This window comes from Pristiophorus japonicus, unplaced genomic scaffold (genome assembly GCF_044704955.1).
Source record: "Pristiophorus japonicus isolate sPriJap1 unplaced genomic scaffold, sPriJap1.hap1 HAP1_SCAFFOLD_904, whole genome shotgun sequence".
NCBI classification, from domain to species: Eukaryota; Metazoa; Chordata; class Chondrichthyes; family Pristiophoridae; genus Pristiophorus; species Pristiophorus japonicus.
In genome coordinates, this window is record NW_027254829.1 from 132,236 (window position 1) to 150,066 (window position 17,831).

General features: G+C 42.5%; 1 protein-coding gene across 1 annotated transcript in view; it reads left to right on the top strand.

Annotated features, from left to right (window-relative positions):
* Positions 1–17,831, top strand: part of LOC139257740 (serine-protein kinase ATM-like) — a 44,587-nt gene that overhangs the window by 21,530 nt on the left and 5,226 nt on the right. Inside the window, exons 6-13 of the mRNA XM_070874604.1 lie at positions 593–758; positions 4,186–4,424; positions 4,919–5,088; positions 5,321–5,490; positions 9,390–9,761; positions 11,485–11,682; positions 13,065–13,163; positions 16,481–16,712. Of these exons, the coding sequence (XP_070730705.1) occupies positions 593–758; positions 4,186–4,424; positions 4,919–5,088; positions 5,321–5,490; positions 9,390–9,761; positions 11,485–11,682; positions 13,065–13,163; positions 16,481–16,712 (1,646 nt within the window). The remainder of the gene's footprint in view (positions 1–592; positions 759–4,185; positions 4,425–4,918; positions 5,089–5,320; positions 5,491–9,389; positions 9,762–11,484; positions 11,683–13,064; positions 13,164–16,480; positions 16,713–17,831) is intronic.

Below are 17,831 nucleotides of genomic sequence, written 5' to 3' on the forward strand. Positions count from 1 at the left end.
AGGAGACTGGATTGGGACTACCCAAACTCGCTTCACACAACGAACAGACTTTCACCCATTAGTCAGGACTGAATTTGAAACCAGGTCTCCAAAATGAAAGACCAGTGTCTAATGCACTGTGTCACCCAGTTCCCTATTTTAAAAAAAATATTAGTGGAATAATCTATTTATTTTAGTGGTGGTTAGGTATCACTTTTAAATGTGAACCGAAGTTCAGAGATTTGTTGCAGTGAATTATCCTGTTACTGACTGATGAAATTGTCGTTCGTGATCACAAAAATCTATCAAGTACAATGCACAGGTTAAATTTCTTCATTTGTAGAAATATAAACTAGGCGTAAGATTTCTTTTGAATGCTAGTTATCCTAAAAATCAGCAGATGATAAATCTGCACCTATGAGTTCAGTGGAGTGAATCATTTTCCAGAGCATCTGGAGAGAGCAGAATAGTCTAGAGCCTTAAATGAGTCGCTGAAATTTTCTCTCCAGTATATTTTAATTTTTTTTAAGAGAAAGCCTAAACCTGCCACTTTGCAGGTTTAAAGAGTTAAGAATAATTAGTGGCTGATGAGCAATCTCCATCTGCCTTCCAGATTTAACAACCTTGTACTTCAAGATGTACCTGAACCCATCTGGAGATACGAATCGGGTTCTTGTGGCCAGAATAATTCATACCCTTGTCAGAGGCTGCTGTTTCCAAACTAAAGGCCTGACGTCCAAACTGTTTGCCTTCTTTGCAAAGGCAATGCAGAATGCAAGGTATTGTGCTTGTTTTATATATTTTTGAGGTACCTGGGCACATGTTTCATTGATGAGTCATTTAAATACCAGCAATATCTGTTAATCCTGTAGGTAATGCTGTGATTAGTATGTTCACTGTCAAACATGTGACACACAATTTTATACCAAGTGTGTGTTACCCTGTGATTGTGCAACTAGCCACTGGGTTTCGAATCGTTTAAATTGCTGTCTGACATTTTTTCCAACGTCTGTTTTTCTCAATAAATTTCTACTATCCATAAAAGGTTGAAACAAAGTAAAATAATTCAAAAGTTACATCTTTCAAAATAACATGATGAAAGTTATCCATTGAATTGTGCTTTATGTATTTTAATGATTTCATTATAGTTTTTACTTGAAGGTCTCAGTGTCTTTCAAAAACCGAGTTTTGGACTTGATATTCATGCCCAATGCTGTGACTTTCAGCTGAATTTGGACTTCTTGGTTGCTTTATGTATCATTTAAAAAATGTATTGTGGTTATCACAGTACAGGTACTAAAAATCTTGAAACTTTTATTTCCAAAAATGGGAAGAAACCCAGAAGGACCAGCCCTACCTTGAAGAAATACACCTGATTTGAAACATAGAAAATAGGTGCAGGCGTAGGCCATTCGGCCCTTCGAGCCTGCACCACCATTCAATAAGATCATGGCTGATCATTCCCTCAGTACCCCTTTCCTGCTTTCTCTCCATACCCCTTGATCCCCTTAGCCATAAGTGCCATATCTAACTCCCTCTTGAATATATCCAATTAATTGGCATCAACAACTCTCTGTGACAGGGAATTCCACAGGTTAACAACTCTCTGAGTGAAGAAGTTTCTCCTCATCTCAGTCCTAACTGGCCTACCCCTTATCCTAAAACTGTGTCTGCTGGTTCTGGACTTCCCCAACATCGGGAACATTCTAACTGCATCTAACCTGTCCCGTCCCATCAGAATCTTGTATGTTTCTATGAGATCCCCCCTCATGCTTCTAAACTCCACTGTATAAAGGCCCAGTTGATCCAGTCTCTCCTCATATGTCAGTCCCGCCATCCTGGGAATCAGTCTGGTGAACCTTCGCTGCACTCCCTCAATAGCAAGAACGTCCTTCCTCAGATTAGGAGAGCAAAACTGAACACACTATTCCAGGTGAGGCCTCACCAAGGCCCTGTACAACTGCAGTAAGACCTCCCTGCTCCGATACTCAAATCCCCTAGCTATGAAGGCCAACATACCATTTGCCGCCTTCACTGCCTGCTGTACCTGTGTGCCAACTTTCAATGACTGACGAACCATGACACCCAGGTCTCATTGCACCTCCCCTTTTCCTAATCTGCCGCCATTCAGATAATCTGTCTTCGTGTTTTTGCCCCCAAAGTGGATAACCTCACATTTATCCACATTATACTGCATCTGCCATGCATTTGCCCACTCACCTAACCTGTCCAAGTCACTCTGCAGCCTCCTAGCATCCCCCTCACAGCTCACAACGTCACCCAGTTTAGTGTCATCTGCAAACTTGGAGATATTACACTCAATTCCTTCATCCAAATCATTGATGTATATTGTAAAAAGCTGGGGTCCCAGCACTGACCCCTGCGGCACTCCACTAGTCACTGCCTGCCATTCTTAAAAGGACCCGTTTATCCCGACTCTCTGCTTCCTGTCTGTCAATATATTATCCCCAGTACCATGTGCTTTGATTTTGCACACCAATCTCTTGTGTGGGACCTTGTCAAAAGCCTTTTGAAATACCAAATACACCACATCTTCTGGTTCTCCCTTGTCCACTCTACTAGTTACATCCTCAAAAAATTCCAGAAGATTTGTCAAATATGATTTCTCCTTCATAAATCCATGCTGATTTGAACCGATCCTGTCACTGCTTTCCAATGCGCTGCTATTTCATCCTTAATAATTGATTCCAACATTTTCCCTACGACTGATGTCAGGCTAACCGGTCTATAATTACCCGCTTTCTCTCTCCCTCCCTTTTTTTTTAAAAGTGGTGTTACATTAGCTCCCCTCCAGTCCATAGGAACTGATCTCGAGTCGATGGACTGTTGAAAAATGATCACCAATGCATCCACTATTTCTGGGGCCACTTTCTTAAGTACTCTGGGATGCAGACTATCAGGCCCCGGGGATTTATCGGCCTTCAATCCCATCAATTTCCCTAACACAATTTCCCGCCTAATAAGGATATCCTTCAGTTCCTCCTTCTCACTAGACCCTCGGTCCCCTAGTACTTCCGGGAGGTATTTGTGTGTTCCTTCGTGAAGACAGAACCAAAGTATTTGTTCAATTGGTCTGCCATTTCTTTGTTCCCCATTATAAATTCACCTGAATCCGACTGCGGATAAATCTGTTCCTTGACAGAACCACTTTCAACTGAAGGCAGAAGTGAGGGAGGCTATTTAACCAAACGGATATTGAACTTTTTGATAGGGAATTTGGTGCAATATTGCATTTTCAGGCAAATGGTCTTCTGTAACAAATTATTGTTGAAGTATACGAACCTACCCTCGTGAAGAAACCTGGCCAGGTGTGGCATCAGTCAGCCAAAACCCCTTGTCATGGACATTAAGGCCTAGAAAATCGGTGCCTTTGCAGCTCACGTTAGTGCTTCCCGGGGGAGCGGGGGGAAGGCGATAACAGGGCGCTACTGGCTTTGCGACCAGACGCGGCAAGAGTACCGACACCTGCAAAATTCCCAATGAGGTTTGCAGCGGCGGTAACCCCATGCGACACGATCTCCTGCACCCGGCGATTGGGGCGTCATCATTCTGCGCATCACCCCAATTGCGCCCTGGACCCGAACATCGGTTCCATCCCCTGCAGCATCGCCGGGCAACAACACCGACAACTGCAGGCGGGATTGTTCGGGAGGCTGGGCGCTTGGGGAGCGGTATTTAAAGGGGATGATGGTTATGTGAAAAAAAAATTCTCATAATGCCTAACTTTCATTTTTAAGCATTTTCTTTAGCCGCGTTCGATGAGCGCTGCACTCTGCTCGAGTGCTTGGGGTTGATCGTACTGGATTGCGGCTGCCATCGGCAACGAGGTACCTCGTTTCAATGCAGAGCCTGCAGCAATGGCCCTTCCCTTTAAGGGAGGAAAGGAACCTTCGTTCCTGGCAGTGCTGCCCTCAACATTGGGCAATACAGCACCGCTACTGCCCCTCTTGCTGGCTTTAGCGGTAGCGCTTGATGTAGTGCTCCACTTCCTTCCTGGAGTGCTAAACCGGAAGTTTGGGTCGGAAACTGTCGAGTAGCGCCCAGTGATACATTTGCGCTACCGCAAAAGTTACCCCCCCAAACGGGACGCTATGCAATTTCTCCCCCTAACGATTTTTCACTGACTAGGTGAAGGCAGCTTTAATAAAATGTAAGCATGTTTTCATTCATGTTTCTGTAATGTAGACACGAACAAGTCTTCGCTGTCATTGAGCACATCATGTCAGCTCTGAATGTCTTCCTCAACATGTGCGTAATGAATAGTCGTATTCGTGTATGCAAACTGGGAGAGGAGGTCTTCTCAACACTGTTGTGCATTTGGACTCAGAAGCGTCCCCAGGATTCCCTAAAGGAAGAAATCATTGAATTCTTTCGACTGCAGCTTCGAGCCCATCACCCAAGAGGGGCCAAAACTCAGGAAAAAGGTACAGAGGTAGACTGATGGAAGTCTTCAGTTACCTTTTATAATCTCATGGGCTGCATGTTTTGTTTATACTGTACTTGTGCACAAGTTACAAATAGTGTGTAAAAACATATTTTTGTCTCCATTAGTTTATTGATTTAAATTCTTTATTACTAGTAACAGTACACACATACATCATTGATTATGGTTTTTGTGAGCTGTCTCTGCAAGGTACAGAAATATGCATTTTTATTTCACCAGCTGAGGGTCAATTAATGTGTCTGAGTCACAGTCTGTCAAACAATGTGGAAATGTGTTATACAATCAGTAACTCGACTGATTTCTGGAGAACACAGAGAGCTAGTACAAACTTATATTAACACGCTGAAGCTGTTCTAGATCTTCTCCAATAGTTATGTGAATATAGTTTGTTTGTTAAAAATATATAATGTATGTGTGCAATGTAATTGTATAAAAACTATATTCAAATATATATTTTGTGTTTGTGTACAATAGGTGCTTTCGCAGTTGACTGGTTGAAATGGCACAACCTGCTTTATAGTCTTTATGAAACAATTGTCAGTGAAGTGAGTCACATAGGAAGCAGAGGAAAGTACTCCGCAGGAATGCGCCATGTTGCTGTCAAGGAGAACCTTGTTGATCTGGCTGCTGATATCTGTCATCAGGTAAAGTAGAAATGAAAATCTGATTGGTTTGGATTCCTGACAATTCCTCTAATAAATTAACTTCTAACTTGGGAGGTGAGGTGTTGATTAATGATAATGGCTTCAGTAGATCTCTGGTTGTATGTAAACTATTTATGTGTTTTTGCAACAAGTTGAACAGATGTTCAAGAATACATTGAAGGAAGCAGAAAACATTTTTCGGTGGAATGTTTATTTTCTTTTTTGCTTTCAGTTGTTTGGTCAAGACTCCATAATGTTTGTGTCGTCAGTAACAGATATAGATTCGCCGCAACGCACCTCCCATCAGGGGACGCCGAGCAAACGTAGACGTGTTGAATTGGGATGGGAAGTGGTACGAGATGGTCTGCAAAAATCGCAGAATGATTTTGATATGATACCGTGGTATGTTTACTATTAAAACTAGAAATGTGCCTAATACTGATGATGTTAATTGCCCTATGCTTTACACTTCTTCCCATTTTTCATCTACATCCACAGTCCACCTTACCCAGGATAGTAGACCGTTCCACATCACCATCAAAATTCCTTTGAAACTTCCTTTTGGGGGTGTGGAGTGTGTGAAGGTCAATAAAGATGGCTAGGTTAGGTTGGAAATTTTCTATTCAGTTTGGTGGGCCTATTGAAGTTAATAAAGACTACAGAGTTTGGAATATTTTAAGCTATGAAATGCTGCCCATCTCTGTGGTAGTGGTTCTCCTTGTACAAATTGAAGTTTGTAGTTCTTTTTCTTCCTCTTCTCCACTTTTGTCCTTTCTACTCTAGCAGAGCATTATCCAGACTGAGATATCCTTTCTCTTCACCCTTCCTTGTTTTAGTTGTTTAATACTCAGAGTGGTGTGGGAGGCAGTGGTTTTGCTTTGTGAGGCACTGGCACCAGTACTGGGGAAAGAGGGAGCTGTTCCGTTGGGACGGGCTCCACTTAAACCGGGCTGGAACCAGTGTCCTGACGAATCGAATAACTACGGCAGTAGACAAGGCTTTAAACTAATGGGGAGGCGGGGGGGGGGGGGGGATTCAGGAAAGAGTAAATTTAAAAGCAGCAAGAGAAATGTCAAGGCTCTAGAGCAGAGTTTTTGGTAAAAATAAACAGTGGTTCAGTAAGGGACAGAAAGTAACAAAGATTATAGGGCATCAGTGACTAAGGTGACATCAGGGAAAAATAGAAAACCATCAAAGTAAAAGGAACTATATCTGAATGTGCGAAACATTCGTGACAAAATAGATGAATTAATAGCGCAGATAGAAATGAATTGGTTTCATATTTTCTATGTTTCTATATAATAATAACTTTTATTTATATAGCGCCTTCAAAGTCGTAAAACGTCCCAAGGCGCTTCACAACAGTCTTAGAACACCGTAGATATTGACCAGGGAGGGAAAGAGAAGAAAAGTGGGAGAAGGAAGTGTAAAAAAGGTCAAAGATTCTGGTCTGGAGGGGCAGCCAAAATAGGCACGCTGCAGGCGGAAAAAAAATTCAAATTACATTGTAAATAATACAATAAGGAGCATACAATGGTAAAATCAGTATCAATGATTTGGATGAGGGGACCAACTGTAATATATCCAAGTTTGCTGATGATACAAAGCTAGGTAAGTGGGAATGTAAGTTGTGAGGAGGATGCAGAGACTACAAGGGGATATAAACAGGCTAAGTGAGTGGGCAAGAACATGGCAAATGGAATATAAAGTGGAGAAATGTGAAGTTTTGCACTTTGGTAGGAAAAATAGAGTATTTTTTCAACGGTGAGAGATTGGGAAATGTTGGTGCACAGAGGGACCTGGCAGTCCTTGTACACGAATCACTGAAAGTTAACATGCAGGTACAGCAAGTAATTAAGAAAGCAAATGATATGTTGGCCTTTATTACAAGAGGATTTGAGTATATGAGTAAAGGGGGCCGAAATTGGCCACTATCGCTCCAAAGCATGGGGCAGCCAAACTGGAGAAATTCAGCACTTTGTGCTTTTTTTTTGAGCGGGATGAAAGTGGCCTCATCATCGGGGCGGGGGCGGGTCAGAGTGGCCGTTACTAGCGGGGCGGAGTAGCTGACGCTCAAAGTCATCAGCACTGTGCTCTGCGAACTCTGCGGCCACTTTAGTGGCAAACACTGGGCCACCAGGGAGGGTCTTGGCTGGGCCAGCAGCCTGGCACCTAAGAGGGGGTGCCAGGCTGACTGTTGGCGGCCCGACTGAACCCACAGCCATAATTGGTGGCCCGACCTGGTAGTCGGCTGACAACAAAAAATAACATGGAATTAGTGGCACCAACCGGCAGCAGGGCAATTCCGGGAAAGGGCCAATTTCCCGCGGGGCAATTTTGGGAAGGGGTCGGCGCCTGCACGTGCGGCAGGAAAACAGGCGGAGCGGTCTCCTACACCACTCCAAACTTGAAGGACAATTTTTTAAATGGCGGCCCTTCCATGGAGACTCAGCAGCCATTCCGCACTGGCTCGTGGCCGCCGCTTGCAGACGGCCACGGGCCTTCAAGAAAGGGGCAATTTCGCCCCCAATATATCTTACTGCAACTATATAGGGCCCTGGTGCAACCACATCTGGAGTATTGTGTATCGTTTTGGTCTCCTTACCTAAGGAAGGATATACTTGCCATAGAGGTAGTGCAACGAAGATTCACCAGACTTATTCCTGGGATGGGGTGATTGTCCTATGAAGAGAGAATGTTTAGATGAGGCCTAAATTCTCTGGAGTTTAGAAGAGGCGATCTCATTGAAACATACAAAATTCTTTCAGGGGTTGATAGGGTAGATGCAGGGAGGATGTTTCCCCTGGCTGGGGAGTCTAGAACCAGGGGTCACAGTCTCAGAATAAGCGGTCGGCAATTTTAGACTGAGATGAGGAGAAATTTCTTCACTCAGAGGGTGGTGAATCTTTGGAATTCTCTACCCCAGAGGGTTGTGGATGCTCAGTCTTTGAGTATATTCGAGACAGAGATCAATAGATTTTTGAAAACTAAGGGAATCAAGAGATGTGGGGATAGTGCAGGAAAGTGGAGGTGAGTTAGAAGATCAGCCATGATCTCATCGAATGGCGATGCAGGCTCCAGGGGCCACATGGCCTACTCCTGCTCCTAATTCTTACGTTCTAATGAAGAGTGTCCTATGAGACAGTTATGCAGTCAAAAAATTGGGCCAGCATCTATCTAATATATATTAACAGCCTCCCCCACCCCACCCCACTCTGTACCTCTCCCTGCCTGATTGAGCAACCTACCCATCTGATTCCCTCATCCTCTCTGCTGCTCGTCGGGCAACAGCTCCAAGAGTGAAAGGAAATCTGTTGAAGAGACAAAAAGGGAAAACGTGAGGGAGAGAAAAGAAACAACAAATGATAGAGAACATGAGAAATAGAAGGAGAAAAGTGACAAAATCAAAGATAAAGGAGGAGAAAGAAACATTTATATCGCTGGAGAAATACCACCAACAATGTCTCTACAAGATCCTACAAATCCCTGGGAGGACAGGCAGACCAACATTAGCGTCCTCGACCAGGCCAACATTCCCAGCATTGAAGCACTGACCACACTTGATCAACTCTGCCGGGCAGGCCACATTGTTCACATGCCAGACACGAGATTCCCAAAGCAAACGCTCTACTCAGAACTCCTTTATGGCAAACGAGCCAAAGGTGGGCAGAGGAAACGTTACAAGGACACCCTCAAAGCCTCCCTGATAAAGTGCAACATCCCCACTGACACCTGGAAGTCCCTGGCCAAAGACCGCCCTAAGTGGAGGAAGTGCATCCGGGAGGGCGCTGAGCACCTCGAGTCTCATCGCCGAGAGCATGCAGAAATCAAGCACAGGCAGCGGAAAGAGCGTGCGGCAAACCAGTCCCACCCACCCCTTCCCTAAACAACTATCTGTCCCCCCTGTGACAGAGACTGTGGTTCTCGAATGGGACTGTTCAGCCACCTAAGAACTCATTTTAAGAATGGAAGCAAATCTTCCTCGATTCCAAGGGACTGCCTATGATGATGATATATGTAATATATGATGTAATTTTATACTGAAGGAGCCACATCAATTTCTCTTTCTATTTTCTTACCCATGAGCTACAGGAATTACACTAGTTGGTATTAAAAAATCTCATTAGTAGTTTGTAGTTGGATACAGACATGAACACAGACTTGACTTTTTAAAGATCATTTTAATTTAAATGTCAGTTCAGTTTGTTTTTTAATGTTGGAATGTGTTAATGAAATTTTAAATTCTAAAGAATATTGAAGTGTATTGTAAATGACGGCAGACTTTTGATTTTGTTTCTAAGGTTACAAATTACTACAGTTCTGGTTGCAAAGTATCCATCGAGTGTACCTCTCTACGAGCTTGTTCCCATTCTGACCATATTGCATCAGATCCTGTCTCAGCAGAGACGCGGAGAGCGAATTCCTTATGTGCTTTGCTGCCTCACTGAGATTGCAGTGTGCCAGAGACTGATGTCGGCCCTGAACGCTGCACAGAGATTAGACCTGCAGAAGCTCTGGGCCAAGATCTGGGCCATCACACTTCGGAGCATCAGCTCACAGCAGACTGAAGCTGAAAGCTTTGGGCTGCTGGAGGCGATTCTTCATGGAAACCTGACAGTCCCAGACAAAGATTTCTGGAAAATCTTTTCAGGATCCTCGTGCAAACCATCCAGGTGAGTCAAGCTTTTGTGAAAGTTCAAGGCGATGATTTAAAAAAAATCTCCCAACACATTAACACTTCAATATTTTCCCTTTCCCTGAGAACAGATGGGCATGCTGCACCCAAACTGTTACTTGTGCTAAACACTAGAATTGGCCAGATATGCTTGCTTGCTTGCTGGGTAAATTGATTACGCACCATAAAAATTATCCATATAGACCAAGAAAGTCCTGGATTTGACCCCGGGTCTGCGGTGAGTCAGTCGTATTGTCCAAGACAGCTAAAAGGTGCTAAAATATGTATTCCTAGGGGAAAAGTAGTTAATTCCCGAGCCTGATCGAGTCACTCTTGCTGTAGCAACACTTCTGGCTATGCAGTCCATTATTTCTTGCTTTGATTTACATCTGTGTATGTGTTTTTTCTTACTGCAGTTTATATTTCTCACGGTGTCTGACTTGTGCTCAACTTGCAGCACGAAGTTGTAATTGACACTCTTTGTCAGGACTGCATCACATTGTAGTGGATCTAGAGATATAGGTAGAGAATGGGGCTGCATTTGCGGCCTCTATTTGACTATGAGGTGCGCATGTATGTGCCCAAAGGGACCCCGCAAGTTCTGGGTTTAGGCATGCACTGTGCATGCGCTGAACTTGCAATCTGTCAAGAATCCTCTTGACAAATCGTACAAATCTGAAAGAAATGGACCTCCGCAGGCAGAGAGTTGGGCTATTTGCCCAACCTCTGCCCAGCGAATGCCCTTGAAATTCCTACGTCTAGTAAGGCTTGCTTTTACCAGTGTAAGTTTTAAAAAATTGAAAAGTAAAATGTTATCACTCATTTATACATTAAAAACGCTGTACAATAAGGCAAGTTTATTTTTAGCTCCGTTAAAACATTAAAAAAAAATTAATTTTTGTTTAAAATCTTTAATTAAATGGCATTTTAATTCATTTTAAATATGTAATGTTTTTAAAAAAAATGTATTTCATGTGTTCATTTATTTTTTAAGTGATCCCCATTCATACTTACGGGAGTTCTGTACAAACAGAAACTGCACAAGTATAAATGGGAATTCCCTTTTACTGGTTGGGCAAGCCCACGTGTTCCAGGGGCGCTTGGGATACGTGAGCCTCTACCCGTGGATACCCGAAGAGGCCCAGGAGCGTGAATCTCTGAACTTCCCGGACCACCAGGTAAATTCATAGATTTTCTGCTCGCCAGAGGCCTCCGATCGCTAATTTTCCCCCGATCGCTAATTTTCCTCCGATCGCTAATTTTCCCCCGATCGATAATTTTCCCCCGATCGATAATTTTCCCCCGATCGATAATTTTCCCCCGATCGATAATTTTCCCTCAATAAAACTTAAAGATTCTAACTTTGTTTTCTGTTATATAACTTGTATTTTTTAGGTACATATGTAGTCCAACTAGTTGCAGAGAAATAAAAACATGGCAGCTTAAAGACATCACAGGGAAGAATGGTTTAATTGGTTTATTTGCAATAATTGGTGGTTAATGATTGTTAACTTTGGTTTTGTTTGGATTATTGTTTTTTGATTGGTAATTTTTCCTACTTGAGTATTTGAATAAATTAACATGATTAATTTAATAGTGGTTAAGTAATGGATATTTGCATGTATGATAATTTGAAATATGGTCAGTTATTAAATGCTCTAGACATTAGACTTTTCATTTTATAAATAATTAACATCTAGCTGTTTAAAATTATTCTCCAGTTCTGCAGCTAAATGTCTCTCGCAAGCATTGGCGAAATGCACTTTACCAGAACAAATGGAAAGTATTGCTGAGCATTATCTGATATCTACGGGTGACAGACCACAGATTCTCCGAGAAGCGATAATGAGATGGTTATTGGCATACCGACCAGAGGAGGACATTGAAGAAAATGCAGAGCTTCCATCCGTTGTCTGCAGGTTGGTATATTAATCCTGGAAACTTGAGCCGCAAGTTGCTGTTTGTTAACTATTCATCATTAATAATTGGACACTGAATTTTCCAGTCTTCGATGACTCCTGACTACGATTAAGGCAGCATGAAAAATTCTGTTTAATAATCCTTTATTTAGCTGAGTAGAATGATCATGTACTTGATTTGGTAGTGCTCAAAGGTATAAGAGTAAAGAATAGAAAATGTTCCATTTCTTAATACTAACATTTTTGAACACAAATTCACCAAAATAAACATGTATTTATCATAATTAAATATAGCTACTACCTTAATGATAAACTATATGTAGTAAATGAAGTGGTTTATGCCTAAGGAAAGTTACTTTGAAAAGCTGAACATGCTGGCTTTTGGAATAAATGAGATGTTAGCAGGCCTAATTTTGTTTGAGCAAAGTCTTGAAGCTCTGCAGCAACATTATATTTTTAAGCCCACGTTTGCTCATGGCTCACGCACAATGTCAACCCTGACAAATCCAGAACCAGCTGATTCAGTAGTTCCCTTAAATGTATTTTATTCAACTGACTCACAAAAGCTTTCATGCACCCTCTAACTCAAGATATTAATCTGTCTCTCTTTCTTCTGTCTCTTTTTTTATTTTTCTCCCCCTCTCATTCTCTCCCCTCTCTCTCTCTCTCTCTCTCTCTCTACCTCCCTTTCTGTTTGAGTGTGTCTTCTTTCCCGTCTGTGTTTCTCTCTTTCCCAGCTTAATTTCCCAGTGTATCTTTCTCTCCCTTTCTATAGCAACAAAAGAAGTAGGCCAGCAAACTCCATATTTGTTCATGTAAAGTCTGATCTTCCCACAATGCAAAGTATCATGCTTTAGAAATGAAATAGAGCTACTTCTGAGGTGCTTTGTGTTGTAATCCTTATTTGACACCGTTGTTAATGGTAACTTTCAAAAGGAATTGGATAAATTGGAAGTGGAAACATTTGCAGGGATATGGAGAAAGAGCATCGGATAGTTCTTTCAAACAGCCGGCACCGACATGTTGGGTCAAATAGCTTTCTTTTGTGCTCTATAATTCGATGATTCTAACCCACTTCCTGGTGCTTTGGAATGGCAACTCATGTCACTTGCATTTCTGGCACTGAACTACTGGATTTCAAATTTTTAATTTATGGAAAAACTGCCATCTTGTGACAGCATGAATAAACTCTGAATAAAGTAACTTGTCAAATGATGAAAATATCAGTGTGCTTTAAGAACATGTCTAATCAGAAATGGCTTGCAGCTGGGTGGTTACTTTTTCTGGTTTGATCTAACAGTCAGGCTAGTAAAATAACATGCCTTATTCTTTGTTTGCTGGTGCTAAATAGCGTGTTTATTTCACTACACTTTTTTAAATAGAGATTTTCCAAATCAACTTGTTTCTCAAATATTGGTCGTTTTGACGCTGAAGGACTGTCGAACAGGAATGGATTTCTTTCAGTCGCCTTCTGCAGAGAGGTAAACTGAACGAATATTAGATCAGTGAGGACCATTTTAAGGAGCTGAAATGTATGTCTTAAGTTGTAACCCTGCCTCACCTAGGAATTTTCTACTGTAGCACTTTGTATTCCAAACTATTTCTTGAGCTTAGAACGATTTGAAACACTGCAGACATTTTTTATGTAAGTGCAAGTTCCTTGAAAGTCTGCTAAAAAACTGCAGCAAGAATTTAAAATGGCTTGACATTACTAGTTAATATTGATTTCACAGTGTGCCACAATCGTATAAATAGCTTTATGCTACAAGGCCTTGGGGGGAGGAAGAGAGGAGGAAAGAAATGCTGAATAGACACAAGGTAATTCCCACTACAGCTATGAATAGAAAATATGAATTTTAGATTTGATGTTGAAATTAATAATAGTGGAGTTGGTCTTATGACGAACAAAGGTGATACAGTATGTAGTGACGTCAGAAATGATCTTGAAAGGCTAAGGACTTTCTCTTTGTAAGAAGGAGAACTGTAGGCCTCCTGCAGTACATCAGACAAAATTAATGGCGGGAATTTTAACCTAAAAAAGAAACGGGTGGGTTGGGAGCATGGGGTTAGTTAAAGTGTTAAAAATGTGATTGCCGACCTGAAACCGCATCTAGCCCTCCCACTTTCGGTTTTAATGGGGCCGGGCAGTCAACCCGCTGCCGGGAGGTGACTGGTCTATTTAAACATTTTGTGTTTAACTGTACCTGGTCAAGTTATGCACACGTCGTAAAACTCTCCAGCTGCAGCTAGGCGAGGACTACTGCATCTAGGAGGTAAGTGCATTTATGCTAACCTCCTGAATCCAGGCTCTATACCTAACCTACCCTCCGTGATCGGAGACACCCCCACAAGGCCTCCGATCACCCCCTCGGGCCACCCCCTGCTCCCTTACGAGGCTGCCAAATTTTTTTCACGCTGGTCCTGGCCGGCCCACGATTGCAGTGGTCTCGGTGCTGTAAAGAGCTATTCGGACTCTCAATAGTTAGTTAACAAAGTTAAAACAGCGGGTTACTTATAATGTAAGTAAACTCCAACTGGAACAATTAGATCACATCCCTACTGACTTTACTTATAGACTCTTGAACAAATAGATTTTGGCCTCATGTGACGTTTAACTATCACACTAATTAAGGTGACGGCACATTACACATCGACCAGCCGAGTTACCTTTTGGAATAAAGAATTGTACAGTGGCAGAGCTACAATTTCTAACTTCAATATCTTGCATGAAAATGCACCACAGGCACACTGTAATCTGACATTTTTACTTCAATCTCCTATACTCCCATTCTGAGACCGGTCCTACTCTTCCCTCTCACCCTACTATGCTATTTAGCACATTTCAGTCATCCCCCAGTTTCAGTCTCCCTGGATGTCCAGGCACCTTTCACACGCATCCCCCTATTCTACTTATGTCTCAGATTTCTCCCTCTCTGTCAGTCTCCATCTTTAATTCCCCCTGTCCCTCGAACTCCGTGTCTTTCCTACAATAAAAACAAAAAATGCTAGAAATATTCAGGTCAGACAGCATCTGTGGATAGAGAAATAGAGTTCACATTTCAGATCGATGACCTTTCGGCTGAACAAACACTTGATCTTCCACTTAGTTACACATGTGTAATTGCATAGCACTTGTGTATCGAAGATGATAATGGCTTCTGAGAGGGTGGCTAAGGGCTTCTTAGTGACGATCCGGTAGGGCAAGGGGATCTCACTGAATGTAAAGGAATCAAAGGGTTTGTCAAGGAGTTTCAAGGGGGCATAAAGGCTCTACGTGGCTATCAAAGCAGGTACGGGACTTTCAGAGGGTGTTTCAGTGGGTAAGGGACACTTGGAGGGTATCCGAGAATGTAGAGGGCATCAAAGAAGATAAGGGATTCTCAGGATATTGGAGAAGATAAGGAGCTCAGGGAGAATCAAAGCAGGTAAGGGACGTTCACAATGTATCAGAGGTTAACGAACCCAGATTTGTTATCTTCCAAACATTACATGATCAACTATCAACATATATAGGTAGTTACTCATGTGTAATTATATATAGCAGTTTGTTATTAGAAAGGATTATGGCTTCTGAGAGGGCCAGCAAAAAATGAAGCCAAATTAAACAAATAATCTGTTGTGTCCCACGTAGAGGGAATGAAAACAAAGAATGGGGCCAGACTAGATATTTGGCAGTGCTCAAGTTTTCCTTTCACGCAGCTCAGTTTTGTGACAAGTAAAGCTGCCCAATGTAGGGCTCACACCCAAGACCCTGCAATTAAGGCCCACGATGGTCCGGATTCCAACCCCCCACATACACACCTCCGGCTGGCCAGCGATGTTGTGGATCCCGCTTCCTCTGTGCAGGTCCTAGCCCGCAATCACAATCTTTTCAGACCTCTCTTTCCCCCTCGCCCCACCTCCCCTCCCACATCTGCAAACTGTTTCAGGCCAACCCCGGCCCCCATGCAATTCCTCAATCCCTTGCTCCCTCCCCTGTGTGGCCATGTGCTGCAGGCAATACTCGCCCAGAGCCAGCCTCTCAATCTGGCTGACTGCGGGTGGGAAACGGAGACTTCCCATTTAAATCAGGCCCTGCCGACTGCCACGGAGCCCCCCAACCTGCCTGCCCCATTATCTCTCAAAATCTGCTCAGATACAGCTACTCACCAGCTTGACCTGGGCCTGTTAAACGCCACTGGGTAAATTTGCAGCATATGGGGAATTCAGGCACATGTTCCCCCACAGATTTTGTCCATTAATACTTCATCTGTGCTGCAGCCTTTCATTAACATATAGGTTAAAACTTCTTTGAGCTGTCCTTGCCCTATCCATCATGTCTTTTCCAATAAATGCGTTCTGCGTACTAATCAAGTGAGGACAGGATCTGGCTCCGCTGTGATTCTCCTCATTCACTGTCTGGGCTTGACACATGTAGAAAATGGTTACTTGAGCAAGGTATCAGAGGATGACCAGTGCCCCAGCATAAGGAAACATCTTCAGGGAAGGAGAGGGAAATGAGTATAAGCATTGTGTTTGGAGAAATCTGGATTCTCAAACAGAAACAAGACTCTTGGGGGAGGAAAAAATCACAGAAGCCGGAAAACAGAATATCTATATTAAATCATAGTCAATGAGAGTGGAAAGAAGGGGAATAAAATAGGGAAACAAGAAGAAAGGGAAATGTCTCTTTAGTTCTTCAGAGTACTGGGTTCAATCACTGTGCCAGCGGAGGCTAGTATCTCTGCACGGTTTTAATGATTTCAATCCTATCATTGCAAACTTTTAATAAACAGCTAATGTTCCTATCTTGTCCAAGTGCACTGGCAGGAGAGAGCCCAGCTCAAGAGTACAAAGATGACACAGTCTTCTCGGAAACCGAACATCTTTTCCTACAAACAACATTTGATGAAACTCCAAACTATAGTAGCACTGTAGTATCGGTTAGAGAAAAGGAACCCATGTCATCTAGAATAAGTGTCAAACGTGTTTTGAAAGAAAAACTGGAGGAATATCTGTTAGCATTGGTGGAATGTCTGCATTCTACTGTGGTAAGTGTATGCAATAATATAATGTAACTTTACTGTGGAAGATATTTTTCCTCACCTTGCATGAGACTTGAAGCATCTATTGGATGCAAAGAAAGAACAAAATTGCATTTATGTAGTCTATTTCATGAGCTCAGAACAACCCTAAGCACTTTACAGCTAATGAAGTACTTTTGAGTGTCGGCACTGTTGTGATGTGGAGAAACGCGGCAGCCAATTTGCACACACCAATGTCCCACAAACAGCAATGAGATAAATGACTGGTAATCTGTTTTAGCAATGGTGGTTGAGAGATAAATGTTGGCCAGGACACCAGAAGAATTGTCCTCCTTCAAATAATGTCATGGGATCTTTTACCTCTGCCTGAGAGGGCAGACAGAGCCTCAGTTTAACGTCTCATCTGAAAGAGGGCACTTCTGACTGCAGCACTCCCTCAGTACTGCACTGAAGTGTCAGCCTAGATTATGTGCTCAAGTCTCTGGAGTAGAACTTGGACTCGGCACCTACTGACTCAGGGGCGAGTGCCACCACATTTGCATCTTGGTCAAGTTACGAACCCTATGGTAAACTGTTTGGCATTATCTCCCACAGTCTCACAATCCTCTAATTTAAGGAAAGGACCTAGCCAATGTTAGGCACGACTTAGCACAATGTCAGGTATTTCTGAAAATTTGGAACTTGAACCAAGTGAAACATGGTCTGTTTTAAGAGGATTTTTTTTCCTGCAAACTATGTAAATGTTGTGCAATCTTAACAGCCTGACAAGGAAGATGGTGGGTCTTGACCGCCAAGCAAACAAGAGTTTGTTAATTTTGCAGCTAAGTTTAACAAATCCAAAGCTACTTCTAAAAAGAAAATTGTATATTAGATCAAGATTTCTATAAAATGCAGGTTATAAAAAAATCTGTTTCGAAATTTTTTCTTCCATCACTCATTTACTGTTAGTATCTAGCACATCAGTGTAAACTAGACAAGATACAAACATCAGTGCATGGGTGTTCTGGTACTAAGCCATGCTGACTGAGATGCAAAATGAAGTATGGCCACTTAGGAAAGGTACGAGGAGCTGCCACTGCCTGTAAAACTATTGCAGATAGAATGAAGAGAAGGTTAAATGGGGAA